This window comes from Abramis brama, assembly GCF_963993115.1.
Source record: "Abramis brama genome assembly, chromosome: 5".
NCBI lineage: Eukaryota > Metazoa > Chordata > Actinopteri > Cypriniformes > Leuciscidae > Abramis > Abramis brama.
In genome coordinates, this window is record NC_139967.1 from 13,297,576 (window position 1) to 13,324,053 (window position 26,478).

The window sequence follows — 26,478 nt, forward strand, 5'->3', positions numbered from 1 at the left end:
TTCTTCCTTAAATGTAAATATCGCCCCACTCAGGATCAAGAGTGGAGTGCAAAAAGAATGTAGAACTTTACACTGGTAAAGACATTAGCAAAAAAAGAATGATTCTGGCATTGTTAGGGGTCATGGGTGAAAGGTCAAATTCCAGATACATATCAAGCCAACCACAGATGGAGTGACACAAAGAGAGAGAAAGATAATGAATCAATCAGATGACAATCAACTGAAATTAATTGTATTATATTAATTTATCATCATGACAAGACGTCCACAGTTTATTAGTTTCACACATTTTAATTATTAAAAAAAGATTTTCAGAAAAAAATGAGACAAACACAATGATTCAATACTAAAGAATCTAACAAATTCTTAATGCCCCTTTCGGTCAAATTCCAGAACACAACGTAACAGCTCATTTGCTCAAACTGAATGATGGTTCTACAAGAACTTCAACTTGTGTTCCATAATTATTCTACTTTTAAGGGGCTGTTCACACAGGACATGTTCTTGCGTTCAGTCTGCGTTAATATTTAATTGTTGGTCTTTTTTGACCCTAGTATTTGTTTCAATGTCTGTTGTACCATGTCTTGTTATTTTAGCATCTAATTAGCAGCACTTTTTAAAGACGCTTAAAGGTGCAGTAAGCGATTTCTGAGAAACGCTGTTGAAAGTGGATCGGACCAAGCACCAAAACACACTTATAGCCAATCAGCAGTAAGGGGCGTATACTCACGAGGGGGAGATGACTGTGCGGCATAGGGTGTTTGTGAATTTGGGGGCGGAGCTATCAAGATAGGGTGTGATCCTTTTGGTAGGGGCGTGTTAGTTTTGGTGATTTACATTTTTTAACAGCGTTTCTCAAAAATCGATTACTGTACCTTTAAAGTTAAAAACTCGATCTGTTCCATTCCAATGCTCTCAATCTACATCATGTGTGAACGGCCCATAAGACATTCTAGAACACTGACATGGTCTGAGACAGTCAATGGTTACATACTACAAGAAAAAAAAATTGTACTTACCAAGAAAAAACATTGAAAAACATGTGAAATCATACCATTATTAATGAATTAAAATGATTAAAGATCAGTTTAAGCATTAAATGAACACCGTACAAATGGCTCTATTGACTAAAGCCACTTTAGAGAATTTAGTTTTGAACTAATGCATTAGACGTAAACCCCACACGGAATAGTACATTTCTAAACCAGCATCCATTTCTACTACAAACTAAATACAGACACAGTACAAACAATATCAAGGTTTCACTAATATAAAACGAAATGGAAAAACTGAGACCTCAAGTACACTGAAGCAGGAAGACAGATGAAATACAGGATCACTATAAGGGGTCAAGTTATCAGACTGCAGATGATCCATTCCTTCAGGACAATGGTGTGTGTATGTGTGTGTGGCTTCATGGTGACCGTCAGTGTGTGTGTGTGTTTGGAAACGTGCATGCATGAGAGCGTAAGTGAGTGCGTTTATGTGTAAATTAGTTTCTGTTAGGGTTGTGTGTGTGTGTAAATGAGGTTTTCTCAGGGGTTGTTTGGAGCCACGTGTGTCACTCGTCTGGTTTTCTCTTAGGTTTTTTAGGGTTGCGTGAGCGACTTTTGGCTTTGCAGAGAGGACAGATTGGTGCATTCCGATGGATTTGTTGGTGGCAGGACAGACAAGCCTGGAAACAGACAACAAATTAAATCAATATCATCTCTTTGACTCCATGACTCCCATTAATTTATCCTCCCATCTCCATGTCCCTATAGAGTTTCATTCAATTACATGATATAAAAGTTACATTTTTTTGACCAGTTTTATTACATTTTTGTTCCTGAAATCCACCCTTCTGCTGGGGTCAGGGTAATCCTGATTTTTTGGATTAAAGGTATCCTGATCTTACCAAAAAGTTTTGAAAAACACAAACTGGCGATTGGATTTTGTGATCTTATCCAATCTACAACCCATTTTCAAGATTTGATCCAACCCGATAGCTGAAATCCAATCTTTTGAACAACTGGGCCCTGGGATTTTAGGAGTCTTTTTGAAAGACTAACTAAACAGAACTGGCTCACAAGGACCCATACATTATTTTTTGAAAGTGGTACAACAAAGCCAATGCAATAAAATTGTGTTTTATTTTGTGGTACCTGGACCATCTACCTCATAACATTCAATTCAGAATACAAGCGAATATGTTATTTCTTTTGCTAGTAATATGTACACTGTCAAATAAGCTTAACATATTTTCCCACATGTGATTGCTGATGTTTGTGTGGGTGTACACAGATAGAGATGCACTAATGTCAAAAAGTACCTTCATAGGTGGCGGCTGCTGGCGGAAGGTCGCTGTCTGCCTGGCGTCCTGTTTCCGCGCAGCTTGAAGCTGCTGGGCTGCAGCCGCCGCCGCCGCTAGGGATTCTGGGATAGGAGGTTCCTGAGGTTCAGTCTGCCACTCAGCCTTTTGCTTTTCAAAGTAACTGAAAGGAGAGGAAGAGTACGCAAACAAACAGTAAGAATTTTAGTCCTTTACACACCACACACTCTCTGTCTAAGAATTACTCTGTTTGCATACACACACTCCTACACTGCAATGACTCATTTTTAGGAGTTCTCTCAGTCAAACACACACACACACACACACACACACACTAAGGAACAGTGTTACTAACTCCAGTGAGAGCTTTTCCTCTTCTTGGCTGAGGTCAGGGAGTCTCTGTAGGCCGAGGGTCATCCTCAGGGCGTCCACGTGTTCTTTCAGGGGCTTGTATTCATCATGGAGACGTCTGGTTGACTCCAGCAGTTTGTTCAAGTCACTTTCAGACTGTTTGATAGTGTTTTCCATCTGGGAGAACAAATACAGCCACTCCATAAATCACAACGGTGGGAAACTAATGGTTAGGCATCTGATCTGGTCACACAGAGGTTACTGGGTCAGATCCTGGATATTGCAGAAATATTTAGCTTTAGTAAAATACAGGCTGTACACTAACATTCAAAAGTTTGGATTTGCTCACCAACAACATGATATGTTTAATCATACAGTATCTTGTATTACTGAAAATACAGTAAACAGTAAAATAACTTTTCTATTTTAATATATTTTCAAATGTAATTAGTTCCTGTGATGGCAAAGCTGAATTTTCAACAGTCTTCAGTGTCACATGAAAATCATTCTAATACTCTGATTTGGTACTTGAGTAACATTATCGAAGTTGGAAACATTTGTGCTGCTTAATATTTTTTGTGGAAACCGTGCATTTTATTTCAGGATTCTTCGAATAAAAGAAAGTTCAAACATACTGCATTTATTTGAAATAGAAATCTTATGTAACATTATAAATGTTTTTTTTTTTTTTTTTTTACTGTCACTTTTGATCAATTAAATGCATTAAAGGGATAGTTCACCCAAAAATAAAATTTCTTTCATCATTTAGTCACCCTCAAAATGTATGTCAGTATTTTCCCCCTTACTATAGAAGTCATTAGGGCCCATCAACTGTTTGATTACCCATATTCTTCAAAATATCTTCTTTTGTGTTCAGGAGAAGAGAGAAATTCATACAGGTTTGGAGTGACTTGAGGGTGAGTAAATGATAATGGTAAATTTCCATTTTGGGTGAACTATCCCTTTAAGTCATAGTAAGTGTAGAGGCGCTGGATATATATTTACTTTATTGAGTGCACTACAAGCATTATAAATAGTGCAATAAAAACTGCAATATTTTTTCATTATTTACCACATTGATATCAGCATGTATGAGACGCAGTTCCTCTACGTGAGCCATTTTCTCCTGCAGCAGAAGATCCATTTCCTGTTTGTACTCTCTCAGGTGCTTCTCCTCTGACTCAAGAGCATCAAACTCACTCCTCAGTCTAGACTTGATCTTCTCCATCTGAATTGTCTTGTTCCTGCAAAATCACACAAACACCATAAACATGTAGCCAGTGCTTGACAGAATATGACAATGCAATGCAAATACTTCTGATCTGGTGCATGTGTTTTTAAACGAATAAGACATTATGTGGTTTCAGAGACCCGATCACAAAACGTTTTTGACGTCGTGCAGAAAATCAAGTGTGTTTAAGCTTTATAAATGATTAAGAGCCGTTCTGCAGGAAATGAACCGTTTGCTCTGCAGTTTCGTGTCTAACCACAACAGGATGCTTTTCAAACTCTCATCCACGCTAAAACAGCGGTGTGATTAGAGACTTAACTTAATTAGAGACAGAATTAGTGCGAGATGTTTTCAGATTTAGTGCAAAGCTGCGTGTTTTTATGGTTTAAGCGGTTTGCTTTAGCATCATGACCGACACAAAGAGCCTGTCAAATGAGAATTTTATAGAATATTTTTAGGTAGATTATACATGCAAATTCATGCATTGCTTGTCAAATGAAATGATTAAGGGAAAATACGCCGTTTTCGTGATCCAGGCGGAAATGGCCAGATGTTGAACACAAGCTAGCGAATCTGCTTTAGGATCAATCTCAGCTTTTCTTACCTTATTTCTTTGATGTTTTCTAGCTTGCACATTATCTCTTGCTCATCCGCCATGATGGACTATGAAATTGTAAGAATTTTGTGGGAATAAGAAAAGAAGCAGCGATTGTAGCGGATATCCCTCTCATAAGAAAGACAATAGAAATGCTAACCAGCTGTGGACAACAGCAACACGGCGCTGACTACATTTCCCACAATCCTCGGCGGGGTTTAAAGGGAGAGTGTATTAAATAAAACCCAAACAAGCGTTTATCAGACGTTTATGATATTCAGAGTATATGTTCTTAATCTTATATGAAATGTTGGGCAAGCTATTTAAAAACGTAGCCAACTAAGATACCAACTACATTTAGAGACCAACAATAACTTGTTACATTTTAAGCCACTTTATATTCTTAAAAGTATTAAATATTAAAGTTAACTGTTATGTGATTTAGTACATGTTTATTGGAAAACAAACAAACAAAAACACATCAACTAATACAGAAAACATTTATATTGCCAATTACTGTGCATGCAGCATTCACATGACAATTCACTAGTTTACAATCCTCGAGTGTATACGATATATTTTTCCATGTATATTTCCATTTCCATAATGTATAGTGGTTTTCCATGTATTTCATAGAATGATACATTTCCAAAAACAGTGGTAACGCAGGGGTTATTTTTTGATACTTAAAGTGCTTGGTGTAATTGTGATGGTCAAATGATTATCTACACTAGCTGCGCTTCAAGACCAGTTTGAACTCAATACCTTATCATAACTGGCAAACGATAGGATGTATTTGCAGTTTGGTTTCGATTACTTGTAGGCAAATCAACTTATTTAATCCAACTGTTTTCGAGGAACCAAATGATTCATTTCGCGACTGAATTCTCCGAACAATTTAGAAAGAATCGCGAACCGCGCTTGAGCAATTCACATAGGCAAATCATCAAAAAGAATCGACTCACAATGATTCTTTTCGCGAATCGGGCATCGCACTTCTGATTCAAAACAGACAACAGAAATTTCAAGGCAGGCGGCTTGAAAGGTCAATTATTATAAGGGAAATGCATCGCTAAACAGACATTTACAACTGAAAAGCGACATTAAAATAAAAAAAAAGTAGTTATCCCATAGCTACCGAGAATTGTAGTTAAACAAGTTTAAAAGCATTCGTGGCGCGCGCTACTGCCCAGCATTAGGCTGATACTTCATTATAACGGATTTAAAAACAGCAACAGCTGAATATTGTATCAACCTGAACCTAAACAAGTTGGGTGTCTGACGGTCATATCGGACTCAACGTGTACGATATATTTGTAACCCTCGGTTGCTGCATTACCGGAGTCCCGTCCACCCACGTGCTTCAACGGAGGCAGCAGCAATAACACGCACTTTCTGCGGCTCTGCCCGTCCGAGTGCAGCGACAGGGGGCGTCCGACGTGTTGCCGAAGCGCAGGCGGTGGGTGCAGTCGGGGCCGCTGTAGGGAGGGAGGGAAGTGAGGAAGGGAGGGCGAGAGGAGAAGGAGGGATGGAGATGGATGATAGATGCTTATGTAGCGCGTCCCGTACGTTTGCCGTTATGCTCGGCCGCAGACAAACTTGCATCCTCCCGTGACTTTCTTTCTTTCCCCTGCTGCTCCACCCATGAAGCAGGACGCAGGGCGAATGCATGCCACTGTCAGTGTTCCGGAGCGCGTCGTGATCGCTTATTTATCCGTCTGATAAATGGTTTTGGAGCTCGCCGCGCCCGCCGGTGCAGGCCCTGCGCTCCAGCGCTGCATCCCGCACATCCAGCGGGTTTTCCGGGTCAGAGTGAGCTGCAGCACCGCAGAGTCCAGCAGCAACATCCCCAACGCCGGCTCCAGTATCATCGTAAACATCGAGGACGGCACGGAAGAAGACTGCACTAAAGCTAAAGTGAGTATGTGTGTGTGAGAGAGAGCGCGTGTGTCGCAGGAGAGCCGCGCGAGCACGACCGACATCGCCATTCAAGCTCATTATTTCATAACAATTTCGGGTCTGTTTTTACTTTCATGGGCAAATTATGAACTTTGTTGGTTGCTTACATGATTAAGTAAAATATACCCATTGTAAATGTTTCAGGTGGGGCGAAATGATCTTTAAATCACGACCAGAACTGATGCTCACGACTCACGTTTTACAGAGATTTACTGAGTTCAGTTTGACAGGCGGCGCGCAAACATGCACTCGTTGACTTTTGAAGCTATAGCCTACAAATGAGGACCTATCATAGACATGATACTTTTTTTTTATTTAAAAAAAATGAATATAATCATATTTATTACTTTTGTCTTTAAACCTGATTCTCACACAGACCTGTTGACATTATTAGAGCCGAAGCAAAACATAATGTAGGCCTATGAGCTGCTCAAATAGTGTGGGCGCTTCAAGTAGATCTTTGACACTTAACATTATAGGCTAAACATTTGGCCTGCCAAACCTGTACTCTTATGCATCCCTAAAAAGGTGTATTTCTCTATTTACAGGCAGGTATTCAATAATAAACTTTTTTCTACTCTTTATCCACTGTAAGCATAAGCATTACACTTGCAGGATGCCGGTCATGAGAAATTAGGTGTCCTTGCTTGGGCCAAACAGAGTCAAGGCAGTTATAGGGTACAAACACACACACACACACACACACACTTTTTTGGCATTGTGCATGTATGTCAGTGTCACAGCACAGGTCTATTGCTGCTGCATTTGCCCGTGTTTTTGTTTTTGCATACACCTAAAGCGTTAAAAAGTAAAGAGTGCAGCTTCAGGTAAGAAGAGGCCTTCTGTCTGTGCATCTCTGAGTGAGTGAGTGAGTGCATGCTTTCACCTCCTGCTGACTATTTTGTCAAAATTGCACCATAAGATGCTGCCACCCACTGTCTTTAGACTGAGTGCCTGAGCTCGGAGCTGCACCGTGGGCCTTAAATGAGCTTCATCTAGCCATAGAGACTCCACTTGTTGCTATGAGACAAACCAGCATAAACCTGTGTGTGTGCACTCGAGTGTATGGTGGCCTTGCTGATTGTACGCCTGTGTTGTGGAGGAGGTGAGGAGAAGAGAAAGGAAAAAGAGAAGGAAAACAAGGCAGAAATGAAAGGGGAAGAGCGAGGGAAGAAAAGGAGAAGGAGGGAGACTTTTAAGAGGAGGATGCATTCTGTTGTCCGGCTTGTTTGTGGTGCGGCTGCTGAATACACTTGTGTTGTTTTGCTGCCGGCTGTTTGAGTCGCAGAGCACTGTGTGATTTTTAGGACATGAGATATGAGCTGTGTGTTTACAAAAAAATGAAATTCGGTGGTCCACTCGTGCGGCTCACTAAAAGCTGCCCCCACATGATGGGCCACTTGTTTGTTCATGCTGGCCATTCTGGCTCACTATGCTGCAGTTTCCCTCTGCAGTCAGTGAAGTGTTTGGCGTGAAAGAGTACGGAGCCTTCCTGTATTTGTTCACCGGCTCTTTTATGTTTTAAATGAAGCCTTACCTTTGCAAAAGGCTGATTGTATCCAATCTGGCTCTTTCTTACAGAGGAGCAGGCTTCTACCTTTTCACCCAAGGAGGAAAATTTCAGCTTTCTCCTCCTTTCTTCCTTGCGTTTTCATGTGCATCATGCACACAGACCTCTCCCTCCCACTCAGCAGCAGTTTCCCGATCAGTTCTTAAAGCTGGCCGGGTAATTTACAGAGAAAGCGTCAATTTACGTCAGACACATCCTAATGAACATGGGTGCGTGAATGAGCAGCTGATCTTTTTTTTTTTTCTCCCTTTTTTATTTAAAACTTTGTGTTCATTTGTACGCTTTTGGCCACTCACCTCTATACCAGAATTATTCAGGTTTTCTTTGGGTTGTTTCACTGATCTCAGAACAGTTTCTCAGTCTGCTGTGGTTGACTGCAAACACTGACTGCATGATGCAGATGATCTGCAGAACTGGATGCATACAAAACACAAAATGTTTTAACAATACACATTCATATAATAAAGTCAATTTTGTATAGTTTATGATTTATTTATTATTTTTGTTATATTTAGATTGAAATATATTAGTAATACATTTTAATATTTTATTTCTTATTCTATACATGCCTTGTAACATCTTTATAATGAATAATAATAACAGTAATAATAATTAATAACAGTAGTATTATTAATTAGTATTATTATTATCATTATCAGATGTTAAAAATAATTCTTTATAATCTATTATTAATATTTAATAGTAGTAGTAGTTGTAGTAATAATATTAATAGTAATTATTTATATTTAAATATATTAATAATATATTTAAATATTGTATTTTTATTTTGAATGCCTGTGAACATCTTTATGATGAATAATAATAACAATAATAATTAATAATACTAGTATTATTATCATTATCAGACTTTAAAACAATTAATTATAATTAAGTATTAATATTTAATAATAATATTAGTAATAGTAATACTACCAATAGTGATTATTTATATTTAAATATATTAGTAATATATATATCTTTTTTATTATTATATGAATGCCTTTTAACATTTTTGAATAATAATTATTAATATGTTAAATATTATTATTATAATACCATATTGACCACAAACCTGTGGTATCACAGAAAATCTCAGAATATTTGCTTTAAGATTCAGAACAGTGGCATGTATGAAGATGTTAACAAAAACTTATATCTACTATGTAAAAGTAAATTGAGTCCTCTACTGTCCTGTAATACCATAATATGCAACTCTCTGTTCAAGCTATAGTGATTATTAAAAATCTTTCCGGTTTACTGCAGGCTATTTCACTGATCTCAGAACAGCTTCTCAGTCTGCTGTGGTGGAGCTGATCTCAGAACTGTGATCCTCAGCTGGGGCCTGTGGCTTGCGAGCGCAGACGATGCGGTTCAGTGCCCCAGGGGAACATGCTGCTGGAGTCAGCGTCACGACTCAGAACAGCAGCTATGTCACGCTGGGGAGGAAATTCTTCAATACGGCACATCTGCAGAGAGAGAGAGAGAGAGAGAGAGAGAGAGAGAGAGGGGGAAGATTGTATACGCCGTCAGTTTAAAGTGATATTATTCATCTCAAATGCAAACAAACTCTCTCATTCTCACTCTCTATCGCTGTCGCATGTGCTAGGAGAGCTCCGGTTCTGCGCGTAGGTGTTTATTAGTGAAGCATGCATGTGTGCTTCTTTATACTTTATACATTTCGGCTTTGCCCGTGAAGGAGTGTATGGTTTCTGCGAGCGGTGTAAATGTAATATGTGTACTGTGTGTTTGAGTGTGTGTGTTCCAGGCTTTCCCAGAGAACACTGCGTTGTGTTAGTCGTGACTGCTAAAAAGCAGTTAGCTGATGACAGGGCTGCGTTGCTAAGCAACCGGTGTCATGAGCGCAGAGGAGCCTCTCGTAGCTGGATGGTGCTATCGGTTTTCTCTCTACACGCACATGCACACGCACACACTCTCAACCTACACATACACACATCCCTCTCACCCCACACAAAAACAAACAGAGATGCACACACATGCACACGCAGATTCACATATTCTCACTCACTTTACACACACACACACACACATATTAGACGATGCGTATCAACTGTGATAGAACTGGATAGAATGATCAATATTTGCTTGTCAAAAATGTACTAGTTTAAACTTTAATTAAATAAGTTTTTGGAAACGGCAGAGAATTATGGCAGATGTGCAGGAATCTGCTGAAGGAAAAGAGAATGGTTTTCTGAAACTGAGTTGAAGTTCATTACCACACTGTCATTTCCCCTCAGGGAAGTTCAACCATAGTCACACCACACCCAAAGTAACTTCTCTTTTTGTTATATTTAAATTGTTTACAATAACCCCCCCCAGCAGCCTAACATATCTATATCTATATCTATATTCCATGACTCACAGCACATAATTTGGAGCAGCTTGTGACACAAGGGCACGTGCGTCATTGCGATTGTCTTCTATGAAAATGCTCACCTTTATAATTTGGCTGACTTGAATAACGATAAAATAATGAGTTAGCTGTATACAAACAGAAGAAGCTCAGAGCCAACTTACGTGTGTTAGATTTTACAAGAAGAAACATTAAAAAGGCTTTATGAAAAGCTTATTTGTATGGAAGCTTGTTTCTGTCACAGGATAAAAAAATATAAAAGATAATTGCGATTTTTTTAAATCCCATAATTCTGACTTTTTCTCACTATTGCGATTTTATATCTCACAATTCTGACTTTATCACTCGCAATTGTGGTTTTATATCACACAATTCTGACTTTATAACTCGCAATTGGGAGTTTATATCACACAATTCTGACTTTTTTCTCGCAATTACGAGTTTATATTTAACAATTCTGACTTTTTTTTGCGCAATTGCGATTTTATATCTCACAATTCTGACTTTATAACCCATAATTGTGATTTTATATCACGCAATTCGGACTTTATAACTCATAATTGCATTTAAATCTCACAATTCTGACTTTATAACTCGGGATTGTGAGTTTATATCACTCAATTCTGTAAAAAAGTCAGCATTGCGAGAAAAAAGTTGCAATATCCGGAAACAAGCTTCCATACATTTGAACCTTTGCAGACCCAACAATTTATTATAGTCATGCAAAACTTTACTACAAAAAAACTTGTTATAAAAAAGACGATGAATAAAAATGTTTTGTATAAAATTAAAATTTTTGTATACATTACTGTTCAAATGTTTGGGGTCAGTATACATTTTTATAACGTTTTATTTATGCTCACCACCACAGCTGCATTAATTTGATTTTAAAAAAATACAGTAAAAAAAACAAAAACAAAAAACAATAAAATGCATCTTTATTATGTATTATTTAAATAAATAAAAAATAAAATATCAATTACAAATATGACTCAGTTATTAATCTATTAAATTAGATTAGATTAAAAATAAATATAATACAAATTATAAATAAAAATTACTTTAAAATTAAATAAACATAAATAATACATTTAACAGTAAATTAATATAGTGAGTTGAAAAGTATAATAAATGTAACAATATAAATTAATTTTAGATTTATAATATAAATGTTTCGGTGTATAAATTGGGTGTTTATAAAAGATAGATGCCTTTGAAATTTTAGGATGGGGTCCCTCACTCGAGGGTGATGACTGATCATATATTGATGGTCCATGGCATTTGAAAACCCCTGCGCTAGGGTATCAGGGCTCACGCAATTGACACTTTTCACACGCTCTCACGCCACACATCCATTTTCTCAGGCACAGAAAAATTGTGGAGCAAAGAGGTACTTTTAATATTAAGCTAATTCTCAGCTCTTAGATTCCGTCAATTTTATTACGAAATTCAGACAAGAATACGTTTGGCGCTTGTAAATGTGATGTGACAGATCGCTGAGCGCCTCAGTTCAAGTGCACGTGAACCGATCATCTGTTACTTTTTTATTTAAAGATGCAGTACAACTTACCGAAAGTATACATAATATCGACCAATTAGTGTTTTTCAACCACGGAAAGAGGTCAATATAACAGCAGGAGAACAATTATGTCACATAACATTACATTTACCTCAGGAAAGCCATTTAACGACCATATCATGTTAATTGAATAGAAAAAAATAGCTAGAGAGGAAATTTTGCTGAGCACTATATTACATATTTATTATATTTTTACTTATGTCATTAAATAATTGTTATTATAACAAAAACTGCATTATATTTAATTTAATGTTATTTTTAACCTTTAATAATACCATCAGATTGGGCCCTCTATGTTTACAGCATTAGGTGAGATTATTTTTTTAAATAAAATTTAAAATAAACATGTATCCAAATTTGTCAATATTGAATCAAAATCGGAATCAAATCACAAGAATGGAATTGAAATCTTGAAATTTTTGTCAAGCAATAATAAAAACTGTATCCTATACCAGCCATTGTACAATGTAAACATTGTAACATGTTGTCACTAAACTTCATAAAATTCTATTTAGTTACCAAATGTTTTGACAATCACAATTACACTTATTGTGATGCAATATTTGTTTTTACATACCCCCCACCCCACCCCACCCCCCACCCCCCTCGCCCAAAAAAAAATCTCACTCCAAGCTAAACTAAAAAATTGGCAGCCCTGGGGTATGCGTACACTGCGCGCGAAGCATCAGCTTTTCTCCGCGCGTACAGTGTATGCAGCTCGCACATGCGCCTTGATTTTTTTTATTTTTTTGTTGCACAAAAAAGTGTTAGTTAGTTAAGTGTTTGTTAGTTTGAATGCGTCCATATCCGAATTACCGTAATTACCAGATACCGATCTATAAAAAGTGTTCAAGTCCTCGTAGAACTCTTGTAAATTCGGTATTTTCTGGGTGCTCCGACTTGTACCACGTGGCCGCTGTACCACATACCGCTGCAGATTCATTTTTGGCGTTGATAGTGTGGCAATAGATAGAACCGTTTAATTCCGAGTCCGAGGACGTGAACAGCCCCGAGTAGAACGTCACGGGTTGTCGTTTGTCACTTTTCCTCTAGTAATTACGGTAATTATGGCATGGCTTGAACGCCTCATTTGCCCACAAGGTGGCAACACTGGCCCGGTCCGTTGTTTCACTGAAACGGGGGAGACAGAACAAGAACCACACAAACGACTGAAGACGGCAACAACAATAGACTCCCGCGTTGACGAGTGCTAGTGTAAGTGATACCCCACAATTCTAGTTTAAACGAGCACAAAGACATTTTTTATCGCTTATAAGATTTGGAAAGAAATATCGCAGACACTAGAAAAGGATGCCTCTTTCTAATGCGCATGTGTCGAGCACTGTGTTCGCGCAGTGTACTTAGAAAGCTTCTGATTGAAAGAAAGAAAGAAAGAAAAACCGGCGTACACTTTGGCCTCATGATCCGTAAGAAATCTTTCTAATATACTGTTCAGAATCAGTTTTTTTTATGAACAGGAAGTTTGAAGAGTAAGTTAGCGGTTTTTAAGAAAAATAGGAACCATTAGAAATAACTAAACGCACTTGCTGATTACAAGTAGCAGTCTATTAAAATTATATAGGCTATTATTAAAATAATTAACTGTTCTGTAAATGTTAAACATTAATATATCACTGGCAAAAAAACTTATGTCTGCCATAAGATAAGGTAAATTGTTTTTGTAATGTCCTGTCCATCTATACTGCTGTAATTTGGATTCAAGCTTTAACAATGGAACAGACAGTGTTTGGTGAGAAGAGCAAGGTGTTACTGCATCCTGCATAGTCAATGTATTGTTTGATTGAGCCCTTGATTTTTTCTGTCAGTGAAAGAAATGAGAGCAAATAGGTGAATAAATAATTAAGATTATAACTGATGATAGGCCATCTCTGTCTTTTTTTTATTATAATGAAATATAAATTAACGTTTTATGCATAAAAAAAGAAGAGTTCTCAGCTTGGTTTGGATGTGTAGCTAATTTGTTTTTAAATGGGCATGAAGTTGGCCCACATAAAGTATTTGAATGTACATTCTAATAATAATGAATAACAATGGCTTAATACCAAGGCAAATGATCTATCCATAATCTTTTCTCTTTCTCTCAGGAGTACATTGTGTCGCTGATTAGTCCTGTTCATAAACACCGTGAGCGTTTGACTCTTTGGCTGCAGCGGCGACTGCATGCCCTACGCGCAGCTATTGAGTACGAGAGCTGCGCCGTGGTGCAGGTGAGGGACCATGCACTGGAGCTTCAGGGAGGTCATGCGCAGGTAACAGCTGCGTGCGCTATGCTGCAGCGCCTGAAGATGGAGCACCGCGGCTGCCGCGACCCCCAGCCCTCGCCGGCTGCTGCTGGCCACGACTCTCCAGAAGAAGAGGAGGAGGAGGATGAAGAAGCTGGGGAAGAGGGGACCAGTTCGGAGAGCGAAGGAGAGGGGCGGTCGCGGAGCGGGAGTTCTGGAGGAGGAGTCAGCACAGCGGGCTCAGGAGATGGACCGACGGGTAGGAGGCGGGACCCGCTCGTAGCAACCAAACCTCACCGGCAGCTGTGCCGCTCATCTTGTTTGGACCGTCCCAGCTTCAGCCAGAGCAGCACCTTGCAGGAGCTACGCTCGGATGACACCCGCACTGACCCCTCCCAGAGAGCCCTTGCTCCGCCCATCTCAGCCCAAATGCCCTTACGTCAAACCAGCGACCGAGATTACCAATCCAAAATGGACTTCGCTCTAAAACTGGGCTACTCCGGAGAGCAGGTGGAGTCTGTGCTGGGTAAACTGGGGACCAGCGCGCTAATCAATGATTTATTGGCCGAGCTGGTGCGGCTTGGGAATAAAGGAGATCCAGAGAGCCAGGCAGCAGTGGGCACTGCCAGTTTAGCACCACGGGCGGTGGGAGCCAAAGAAGCCGTAAGCCCAGAGGCATCACTGGAAGAAGACTCGTCAGACATGTATGAGAACCTCAGACCAATTGTGATTGATGGATCCAATGTTGCCATGAGGTAAATTCTAATGAGAACCAAACTCATGTTTCTGCATGTTTAAAAACAAACAATTTCTGTAATTGCTGACAACACCTGCATATGTATGCTTTTTCGTTTATTTTGAAAGTAAATGGGTCAATTTTAGGGATGTACCGATATTAAAAATCTGGCTGATACTGAATTATTTTTGGCCTAATAACCAATAGATGTTATCTAATGTCTGGTATTAAAATGATAAATGATTAAAAACAAAAATCTTAAATCAGTTGTTTTAAATGCTATAAGTGAATTTAAGCATCACAACATTATAATGCACAATATGAAAACTGGATATAATTTTGAGACAGATACCAATGAATTACAAAATCTCTAATATTGCATGATAACCAATTTTTTACTGATATATCGGGCATCCGAAGTCAATTTTGATTTCATGTTGACTTTGAAGGGATAGTAACCCAAAAATGACAATTTTGACATCATTTACTTACTCTCGTGTCATTTCAAACATGTATACATTTCTTTCTTCTGTGGAATGTAAAAAATATATATTTTGAAGAATGTTAGTAACCATATAGTTTTGGTTCAATTGGAACCAAAACGGTTTGTTTATTAACATTCTTCAAAATATCTTATTTTGTGTTCCGCAGAAGAAAGAAATGCATACAGGTTTGGAATGAGATGAGGGTGAGTAAATATAAAACAGAATTTTCATTTTTGGGTGGATTATTCCTTTAAGGCACTGGACTGTTAACCTGTTGATGAGAGAATTAGTCACAACCTGGGAAACCGTGAACTAGAGAGTCACCATGTTATGACTATTGTTGTTTACTTCTGAAATTTATGTTGTTGCAGGATGTCTTTTGGAGAAATTATCTTGAAGTTCCTGTTTTGAAATGCTTTTAGTATTGAGGAATGTTCAGTCAGTGAGTGAATTGAGTGTATGTCTGCATGCGTGTAATTTGACGTTGGTAATATTATTTTGTAGCCATGGAAACAAAGAGGTGTTCTCATGCCTGGGCATTCAACTGGCTGTTGATTGGTTCCTGGAGAAGGGCCACAAAGACATCACAGTTTTCGTCCCGGCATGGAGGAAAGAACAGTCAAGACCTGATGCACCAATCAAAGGTACCACAGAAGTGAAAGGAACCTGCAGAAAATAATGTTCCTATGATGAGTTAACACTCGAGTATGTGTGTCAAAAAATCTGAGATCACCAGTTTAAATGCTTTAATTTCTTTTTTCTAGTTTAATATATTTAATATAGTTTGTAAAATTATAAGTATAGCAATTTCAGTGAAAAGTTTAATTGAAAGTAAATTTCAGAATGTATTAATATTGTTCGTCCTTGTTTTCCTGCTGCTGTCTCCAGAAGTTTTTTTAAAAACCCGATGATCCTAGTCTGGCTATCACCAGACCAAGCTCAATCTTTTAAGATTGAACATTAGTCTGGGGAATCTGCTCTGTATTTTCTACTGCACAAGAGGCGTGATCAACGGGCATAGTTCAAATGACTCTGTACACAATTGGATAGTCCTTCAACCAATCAGACCAACGATCCGGGTGACATACTTAGACATAGCTACGTGAAAACTCCAGGCAGGAAACGTGTCAAAAAACATTTTGGTTTGTAGCATTGATCAGCGATTTGCAGAAGCAGCAATGGCATCGAGCGATTTTTGCAGGTTGTGCAAAAAAAACATGAAAGTGAGTGGTATTTACACCCACGCGAGCGATTTGTTTGCTAAACTAAAGTGAAGCCATTGAGCATCGTCGAGAGGTTAAAAGGAATTGGATTGATGTCGCTTCTCTATCGTCATCGTGTTAAACCTGCCAATAGCGCCCCAGGTGGATAAGACAGTTTGTGATTGGTCCCCGCAGATTTGTAACGGAAAAATGTACAGGTTTCCAGTCTGAGCTGCAGGGCGAAATCAAATCGCCGGCAGATCGGGCTGGGTTTACCCAGTCTACGATGATCATGTTTTCAAGCATGATTTGAGAAGGATCCACATAGCATCTTGTGCTTTGAGACAAAAAAATGACCTTTTTTTGGTGCAAATTTCACAGATTTGCGTATTTCATTAGTGTCCTGGAAATATTCTTAATCATTTTACTTCATAATATTTATTTGTTTCAAATGTTTCAAAATCCTAAAACCTTGTCTGTTTTCAGGTTTTAAATTAGATTATACTTTTGACCCCTACTGTGTGTTGTTAGATACAGTGAACCTTTTCAGCATGTTTTACCATCAAGAAACATTTTTATTTGCCTGTATGAATGTGTCTGAAGAGATGCCATTTGTCCAGTGAGATCGTCCATCTGTGCTGTGATGTTTATTCAAGTTTGCGTATGTCTGTGCATGAGGTCACAGGAAGTGATGATGTGTGATGTCACCCTCATCCTCAGATCAGGAGATCCTACGGAAATTAGAGAAGGAAAAGATCCTCGTCTTCACACCGTCTCGCAGAGTTCAAGGCCGGCGAGTGGTTTGCTACGATGACCGTTTTATTGTCAAGCTGGCCTGCGACTCGGACGGGATCATCGTGTCCAACGATAACTACAGAGACCTGCAGAATGAGAAACCGGAGTGGAAGAAATTTATTGAGGACCGACTCCTTATGTACAGCTTCGTCAATGACAAGTATGCTCGCCCACAGTTACCGTGGTGACGGGGTTTTCTCTCTCTCACTTATTTGCGTCTTCTGCTTTCCACCCTCGCACCCGTATGGCGTTCCTCTTTCTTTCTTTCTCTCTCTCTCTCTCTCTCTCTCTCTCTCTCTCTCTCTCTCTCTCTCTCTCTCTCTCTCTGTTTTTCTTATTTCATTTTTATTGCTCTGTCACTTGTTTCAACTCTCAAGTCACTTGTTCTATTTTGTAAATAAGCTTTAATTAGTTTTCTGATTTATTTGCTTAAGTTTGATTTTCAGTGATTAGGAATGAGGTCCCATGATAAGGTCTGTTGAGATTATGTAATTGCTTGTTCCCAATTATGTGTTTAAAGCCACACATTACTTGCCCAAAAAAGTCATTTTAGATTTATGTAGGAATTACATGAATGTGCATTTTTATGTCTCTCTTTCGGATGCAGTAAGTGCAGTGTAACTCCTGTTTCACACTGGATGCACAAGCAGTGCGGAGGCAGCACAGATGCTGTCCGTATGCAGAGCGGGAGCAGCACGTGCCCATTGTGCTTTCACACTGGCCGCGTTTGTCGCGCTATTTGTGTACTGCAAATACAGAAGAATATCGTCCATTCTGTCACCTTTTCCGGTGTTCTTCTCCGACAGCTGTCTGACATGTGCTTTGATTTATGCAGCATACCCTGCTGCGATGCGACCGTGTTTCCCTCTGTCCCACACACATATGCATATAGCATGCTGTATATAGCTAGTTTACTTGATAAAAGTAATCTTAATATTAAGATATACCTCTAGTTTAAAAAAACAACCTCTAGTTTTAATCATTTAAATAGGCCTTTGAAGTTTGGGCAAAAACGTGATGTGTTTTCAAGTATTTTACTTTTTCACAGCGCTGAATGTCATATGTTAATAGTGAAACACGAAACACCTCACTTACATGATTTTTTTTAATGTTAATCAGGTCTATGTTGATCAAGAACAATGCACCATGGTTTTAATTCAGCGTGATCGGCACAGCAAAAATAGACTCAGCGCCAAAACAATCACAGCACTGCCGATTCTGCTATGCTCCAGCGACACGCTCCCTCTGCGTGCGGTGTGAATTCTCTAACTTGTTAAAGGTTTAGTTCACCCAAAAATGAAAATTCTGTCAGTAATTACTCACCCTCATGTTGTTCCATCCGCATAAGACCTTCGTTCATCTTCGGAACACAAATTAAGATATTTTTGATGAAATCTGAGTGCTGGATCACTTCTCCATAGGCTGCTAGGTGGCCGAAACTTGCTGGCCCAGAAAAGTTATTAAAGAGATCGTTAATATAGTCCAAGTGACTACAGTGGTTCAATCTTAAGTATATCAAGCGACGAGAATACTTTTTGTGCGCAAAAACAAACAAAAATAACGACTTTATTCCACTATTCATTTCCTTCTCTCTGGACCTCTAGTTGGTTCACGTAGTGTTTTTGCGCAGCGCGTCTGTGTTACACGTCACCACGTAGGCTCACTATTGGCCGACGCTGGTCATGTGTGTGATGCGTGATGACGTGTAACACAGACGCGCTGCGCAAAAACACTACGAGGCCCAGAGAGAAGGAAATGAATAGTGGAATAAAGTCGTTATTTTTGTTTGTTTTTGCGCACAAAAAGTATTCTCGTCGCTTGATATACTTAAGATTGAACCACTGTAGTCACTTGGACTATATTAACGATCTCTTTAATAACTTTTCTGGGCCAGCAAGTTTCGGCCACCTAGCAGCCTATGGAGAAGTGATCCAGCACTCAGATTTCATCAAAAATATCTTAATTTGTGTTCCGAAGATGAACGAAGGTCTTACGTGGTTGGAATTTTTGGGTGAACTAACCCTTTAACATGGGCGCCGGAAAAATATTCTCTGCTCTGTTTACACGTGCGGTGTGAAACCGACCTAAAGCATCTGCAGTGCCTGGTCAGTACCTGGGTGGGAGACCTCCTGGGGAAAACTAGGTTGCTGCTGGAAAAGGTGTTAGTGAGGCCAGCAGGGGGTGTTCACCCTGTGGTCTGTGTGGGTCCTAATGCCCCTGTACAGTGATGGAGAAACTATACTGTAACAAGCACCGTCCTTCGGATGAGACGTTAAACCGAGGTTCTGACTCTCTGTGGTCATTAAAAATCCCAGGATGTCCTTCGGAAAAAGAGTAGGGGTGTAACCCCGGCATCCTGGCCAAATTTGCCCATTGGCCTCTGTCCATCATGACCTCCTAATCATCCCCAAATATACTGATTGGGTTCATCACTCTGTCTCCTCTCCACCAATAAGCTGGTGTGCGGTGGGCATTATGCCACAATATGGCTACCCCTACTATTATTACCCTAATATTACCCTACTTTTATATAATAATCTTTACAAAACTTCATATTTATAATATTAGCAATATTGTTTCATAAAATAATTTTTAGATTTAAATCATTCATATCATAGTTGTACTTATTTTTGTCTGTTGGCTTGTTTTTTAGGTTTATGCCTCCCGATGATCCTTTAGGCAGACACGGACCCAGTCTGGAAAATTTTCTCCGCAAACGACCAGTGGTTCCAGAGCACAAGAAGCAGCCATGTCCTTATGGTCAGTACAGCAAAAGTAGGGAATTAATTTATGTCTTTATTTCAAAACATCACAGCATATTAAAAACATAAATAAATATATTAGATACATTTTCATGCAGGTTATTGTCATGCTATGAAATTTCCAGTTGGAATAAAACAGTTTTTTTCAGTGTACTGTGATTAAAAATATATGTGTTTTAAAAAACAGAAGTAACAATTTTGGCTCAACTGCCACTATTGATTTTATCACAGGTAAGAAGTGCACGTACGGCCATAAGTGCAAGTACTACCACCCAGAAAGAGCCAACCAACCACTACGGGCTGTTGCAGACGAGCTCAGAGCCTTCGCCAAACTCTCCGCTGTAAAAACAATGAGCGAGGGGGCACTTGCAAAATGTGGGACCTCTGGTTCTTCTGCCAAGGGAGACAATAGCTCAGAGGCAAAGCGAGTGGCACCCAAGCGCCAATCTGACCCCAGTATCCGGTCGGTTGCATGTGAGCAGGAAGAGAGACTTTGTCCAACGCGGAAGGCTGAGGCCAGTTCGGTACCATCTTTAGTGTCAGCGCTTAGCGTTCCAACTATGCCATTGACAAAAAGTCATGCAGCGGGCGCTCTGAACACGCGCTCTGCGAGCAGCCCTGTTCCAGGGTCTCTGCACTTTACCCACAGCTCACTTGAGCATGCGGGCAGCATCCAATATCCTCCCATCCTAGTCACCAATAGCCAGGGCGCATCTGTGGCTTACGGTGAGCCGTTTCCCAAGTACGACTCTGTGGTAAGCGACCACGGCTACTATTCCATGCTCAGTGACTTTTCCACCATGAGCCTCCAAGACAGTTTCTGCAGTCTTGAGCAGTCAGATCCTGTAGGTGTGGGTGGAGGATATCCTGGCAGAGGTCCAGGTATGTGCCCAGAACCCGGCCGAAGCCATTCGTCGGACTCCTTCTCGTCCTACAGCGGAGAGATGTACCTCAACTCATTGGAGGGCAGCCTGGACGACAGCATGAAAGGGCCACCTTCGCAGACTCCGAACCAATCTTCGGCACAAACACGCCTTCAAGCCTTTTCTCACGGTTTCCACCATGAGGCCTTGACACGTGTGCAGAGCTACGGAACGGATGAACCCAAACCGGGTCCTCGGAAGCAATCCTCCGCCCACCTTGCACCTCACTCCCAACACCAGGTTGTCAGTGCTCGTTCCAGCTGCCCAGGAGACTACCCTCCTCTCACCCAGAATGTGTTGCCTTCCGCCAACCCCTCACAGCAGGGTCGATCCTTAGGTATGACTCGCATGGACAGCATCTCTGACTCGCGGCTCTACGAGAGCAACCCACTGCGCCAACGCCGACCGCCTCTTTGTCGAGAGCAGCATGCCAGCTGGGACCCTTTGCCATGCGGTAACGAACCCTACGGCTATGGAGGCTATGGTTTAACGGGAGGACTTATGCCTTGTTGTGAGAGGGTGATGGTCCGCAGCATGCCCGAGAAGATGGAGCAGATCTGGAGGTCACCGTGGGATAGCGTGCCGCCTCCACAGCCCACCTCTCGTGGGCTAGTGGGGGAACTCCAAGAGCGGCACCCTATTCCAGAACACCAGTATCAAACCTACCGAAACCTCTGTAACATCTTCCCGGCGTATGTGGTCCATTCAGTCATGGAGAAGAACCCTCACATGACCGATCCCCAGCAGCTGGCTGCCGTCATCGTCACTAAACTGCGCTCTTGCCACTAAGCAAATCACAAGAGGCTGCTAGCAACAGCACCACATGATATATTGATATCCTAGTGGATGAGAATTTGGACACCTCAAGTGTTTTGTGTTTTTGTTTAGCTCTTAAGAAACAGCCATCCCCCATACGTAATTCTGATTGGATTGGATCCATTCGGAGGTTGGCTAGCATGATAGCATTGATGCTGCATCGGTTGTTATGTCATCTGTTAAGCCATATGGGAGCCTGGATCTTGTACCTGATAAGTTTAGCATAGAAAAGTGAGATCCCTCAACAAAACTAAAGTCTTCTGCAAAGTCCTGATTTCTGAAAAATTGTTCATAAAGCCGACTCGAAAGTGTATCCACATTGAAAGAGCAACTCTGCCTGCCAGTTCGATGGCAGATCTTGAGAATTTGTTATTTAGTGGGTTATGATAACATTTATCCTTTGAAAAGGAATTACATGAGAGAAATCTCTTTGGTAAAACCGATCAGAAATGATCCTGCACAATATGAATAGTATTGTGTATGTATATGTGTATTCACTTGCATTTGCGTGTAAATATGACGTAATGCTGTGGTGTTTTATTTGGTGTGCGTGATGACTTGATGTGTGATTTCGGAAAGAGGAATGAACGCTTGCGTACCTCAAAGCATGAACCTTGAACTTTTATGGCCTTACATCGGAGTGACCTCACCACACGTTAATGTGAATAGTGCTTAATAGTTGTGGAGGTCACATTTGTTTTATAAAAGCGAGCATTGGGACAGAGAGGTTTAGATTCTGCCATGCTGCAGTTTTAATTTTAATTGGCTGGGCTGTAACTGCAAACGTGCCCTGCAACGTCTGTTGCCCATGCACAGATGTGTATTTACTAAGCCATTTTAAAAGCCAAAAAGTTTTTCTGATCGGAAAGCACTAGGTACATTTAGTTGGACAAGTTATCCATTTGTATTTCCTTAATGTTGTTGTTGTACTGTAGATTTAAAGAGAGATGTTTGAGTATTTGGTAAGCATGGGCTTCAGTAAATCTCTCCCAGAAAGCATGTTAGCACTATGCTAGACAGAGAGCGCTGCTCACGTTTGACTTGATATTCAATAACTATGTTCAAGTATTCACAAACTGGGGAGGAGAATGAGTCTCTTTGGCAAAATGCTCTTGTGCAGCATCTATTTCCTGATTGATGCCGAGAGACCGCCCCTTTTCATCTGCTCCGCCCTGTAAATTAACATATCTTCAGGAGAGCGTGAATGTTATCAGTCCAGAGATGCTCTGGGTGTTTTCAAAAAGACTTAAATTGCTCCTTCGTTTTTTTTTTCATGAGCACAGGTGTAGCCCCGTGGGGCCCCGTTACTGCTCGTGGGAAGGTGTGACACACTGCCTACCTGTCTCTTCCTGTGCGACACACACAAGGAACACCAGGCTGTTGTTGGGTTGTTTCTGACATTTGGCTGACAGTTTGCTTGCTGCCTCTCGACCGCACCCGACCCTGCTTTGACTTGTACTCAAAACACAGTTCACCTTCCTCTTAGTTTTTGTTTTTCAACAAGGGTCTTTGAGAAGGCCATTATTTAATTTTTAAATAAGAGGCTTTTCTAAATTAATATTTTTAAATGTAATTTTTGGCCAGAAACATATTTATGCAAGTACATAAATGTAGACACTAATGCTTGGTCAATGCATTGCAAGCGCTCATGACATCTTGACGTTTTTTTTTGGTTAATAGCAACACAAGAAGTCTATTTTTGAAATATATATTTTTTTATTTTATGCTCTCATATTGTGAATTTACTATTGCCCTCTGTAGTACCCCTTGTGGCAGAGTTGTGTTAGGAATTGACACATTGTCTTTTTTGCCCACAAAATTTCGCTAATGTGACCACGTCATTAGCATCATTGATGTATTTACACCGGGTATGTTTCAGGCCTAATTGTGTGTGTGTATATGTATATGTATATGTATATATATATGTATATGTATATGTATATGTATATATGTATATGTATATGTGTGTGTGTGTGTGTGTGTGTGTGTATATATAAAAAAAAAAATATATATATATATATATATACATATACATATACATATACACACACAATTATTTTTATTGTATTTTTTTAAGATGGAAGTGTTTTTATGGTTGGGTCTCTCCTTTTCCCCTTCTTTGAACACTGGAGCAAAAAAAAAACCCTGAAGAATATTGTTTCTAGAGCAAACTAGAAACTTTTTTTTTTGTAAATGAAGACATAAGACATTGCTGTCCGCTGCTTATGCTCCAAGGTTCAGACCCCATGCAGTTGAGCAGCAAGCTACCACACATCAAATGTCCAGAAACGACCTTTTGCTTGTTGATACAAATTGTATCTATTTCTTGATTGTAAAAAATATATATTTCTGAGCTGTACAGTATCACTTATGAGTATATATATCTATATATTTAAAAAAAGAAAAAAAAGAAGCTTAGTTTTGTTTAAAAAAAGGATAAAGAAATATAATGCCATAATGTCAGTGATACCGTGTGTCACTCGAGTAGCCCATAGAGATGGCTTATTTCCTGCCGGGCAGACCACTACAGACAGGGATCTCTCTCTCTATCTCTCTCTCTCTCTCTCCTTTTCATTTCTTGTGATAGTTTACCTCAGTGGAGCTGAACTTAATTTCTGTTTGACTGAAGGATGGGCGTGGCTTTATATATCATCATTTCGTCTCTCTCTCTCTCTCTCTCTCTCTCTCTCTCTCTCTCTCTCTCTCTCTCTCTCTCTGTTAAAGGTATATATTCAGGAGAGAGACATTCTGACACAATCAGTGTGCTCCTAATATATTTTTCCTTTTTGTAAATATTGAAAATTAATGTCAAACCTTGTATTTGCACAGTATTAGTGCATTTCATTTTCATAGACACTCTACCAGCTTATTCGAGCAGGATCTGTCTCTCATACACACTTAGGTTGCCTTGACAACCACAGTCAGCTGATCACATGCTGTCATTAGTACTGATATAACTAATGTAAAATGTTGACTATTGTGTGCGCACTAGTGTGAATTTATGGTAAATTCACCAGTTTCACCTGTAACATAGCTTACCTTCTACAATGAAGACATGGAGGTGCCATTCCAGGTTAAAGATGAAACTTTAATTGGATGGAATTTGCACAATAATGTTTTTTAATTTTTTTTAATTTAGCAAATAGGTGAGTTTAAGAGCAACTGAAGTTGATGCCACATGCACACACATTCTCACGAGTGAAATGAGCTTTATCTGAGTCTCCTACTGAAAGATGTCCACACAAACACATGAACATGCGCACCTCGTAATCTGCCTTACAGTTGAACTATTTTGGTTTGTGAGAGTCGAGCACATTCTGACTGTACAGCACCGAGCACTGCGCTTCTTGCTTGTCTTTTTATTCTCATAATCGGAAGCGCTATTGAGAAGATGAGTTTTTTTTTGCCTTCAGCTCTTAATCTCTATTGGCGTCTGAATGGACAACCTGATTTTACTGCACGAACTGCAAGTTTTTATGATTAGATTTGATGAGAATGTCCAAGAAGAACCTACGGGACAAATGGACATGCCCCAAGGAAAAAAAGAAAAGTCAAAAACGGGCATTTCCAACTATCAAAACAGATGGTTTGGAGATCTGATGAATTCTGTACATTTACATGTATGTTTTCAATATTGAATACACCAGCTATAACTCACTCACACACACTCTCACCAACAGATCGATTCTCAGGAACTACTGATGTATTATTATTATTTCTGCTCCTTTATGAAAGACATTATACTTGATGTTTGCTCTTATAAAATTGCGGCGATTTGTGAAGTAGTGTGGATGATCTTGAAAACGTGTTCTTAAATTCGAGTTTTGCTGTTTATTTAACATTTCCCCCCCTTGTATTGTAGGGTTTTCGCGCCTTCGCAGGTTGACTGAGTGGTTTGACACTTATGAGTCTCGTGCTGTGATGATGACATACAATAGTATGTTTTACTCTCTACTGAATGAAACATGTTGCTTTTAAACTTGTTTTCAATATGATAAAAACAAGAACCAAAAAAGAGAATGGAAAAAAAAAAGAGAAAGCGAAATAGTGTGGGAAAACTTTATAACGCTTTGGGTCTGTGGACTCAAACAAAATGTAAGTCTCAATGACAAAAGGTGTTTGTTCCTCTCAATAAAGTCAGACTCTATTTGGTTAACTGTTATCATGCCTGTGTTCCTATTGGTTGTGTGTTTGACTGTAGATGGTAAATGAATGAAGAAATACTGACAAAGATAGTTATATTGCAAAACACCACACAGCAAGACACTTGAGTTAGAACAGACATTTTAAAAAAATCAATCCACACTTAGATCCACATTTCAATGTTAGAAATGTATTGCTTTAGATACAAAATATCAAACCAAGTGGAAAACAAATTATGCTAGTTTTTCCTCAGAAAAACCTTTTCTGAGCCACTTTTCAGTTATTTTTTTAATCAGTTTGTCTATTCATGGATTTCTGAAGTCAGTTCCTCTCAAGTTCACACAGGTGTCAGTTATTGAATCGACAGGTGGCGCAAAATAACCACCGTTTAGTTCATTATATTGAC

At 39.5% G+C, this 26,478-nt stretch overlaps 2 protein-coding genes across 6 annotated transcripts; one reads left to right on the forward strand and one right to left on the reverse strand.

Moving 5' to 3' along the window:
* Window positions 1-218: 218 nt before the first annotated feature.
* zc4h2 (zinc finger, C4H2 domain containing) lies at window positions 219-6,159 on the reverse strand (the record flags this gene model as incomplete). Of its 2 annotated transcripts, none has more annotated exons than XM_084114391.1 (5): window positions 219-1,675; window positions 2,312-2,474; window positions 2,667-2,839; window positions 3,735-3,906; window positions 5,828-6,159. In XM_084114391.1, the coding sequence occupies 5 exons, from the start codon at window positions 6,157-6,159 to the stop codon at window positions 1,562-1,564; spliced, it is 954 nt and encodes a 317-aa protein (XP_083970517.1). In that variant the 3' UTR covers window positions 219-1,561. The 2 variants fall into 2 exon arrangements, with proteins under 2 accessions (XP_083970517.1, XP_083970516.1); XM_084114390.1 differs by lacking the exon at window positions 5,828-6,159 and adding an exon at window positions 4,498-4,682.
* A 54-nt stretch (window positions 6,160-6,213) lies between these two features.
* On the forward strand, window positions 6,214-26,091 carry zc3h12b (zinc finger CCCH-type containing 12B; the record flags this gene model as incomplete). 4 transcript variants are annotated; one of them, XM_084114385.1, is made up of 6 exons in its annotated part: window positions 6,214-6,405; window positions 14,073-14,965; window positions 15,936-16,075; window positions 17,354-17,588; window positions 20,082-20,203; window positions 20,422-26,091. In XM_084114385.1, 6 exons carry the CDS (start codon window positions 6,214-6,216, stop codon window positions 21,900-21,902), a joined length of 3,063 nt encoding a protein of 1,020 aa, XP_083970511.1. In that variant the 3' UTR covers window positions 21,903-26,091. The 4 variants fall into 4 exon arrangements, with proteins under 4 accessions (XP_083970511.1, XP_083970512.1, XP_083970513.1 ...); XM_084114386.1 differs by having other exon boundaries at window positions 20,082-20,188; XM_084114387.1 differs by lacking the exon at window positions 6,214-6,405 and adding an exon at window positions 12,584-13,182.
* Window positions 26,092-26,478: the final 387 nt, after the last annotated feature.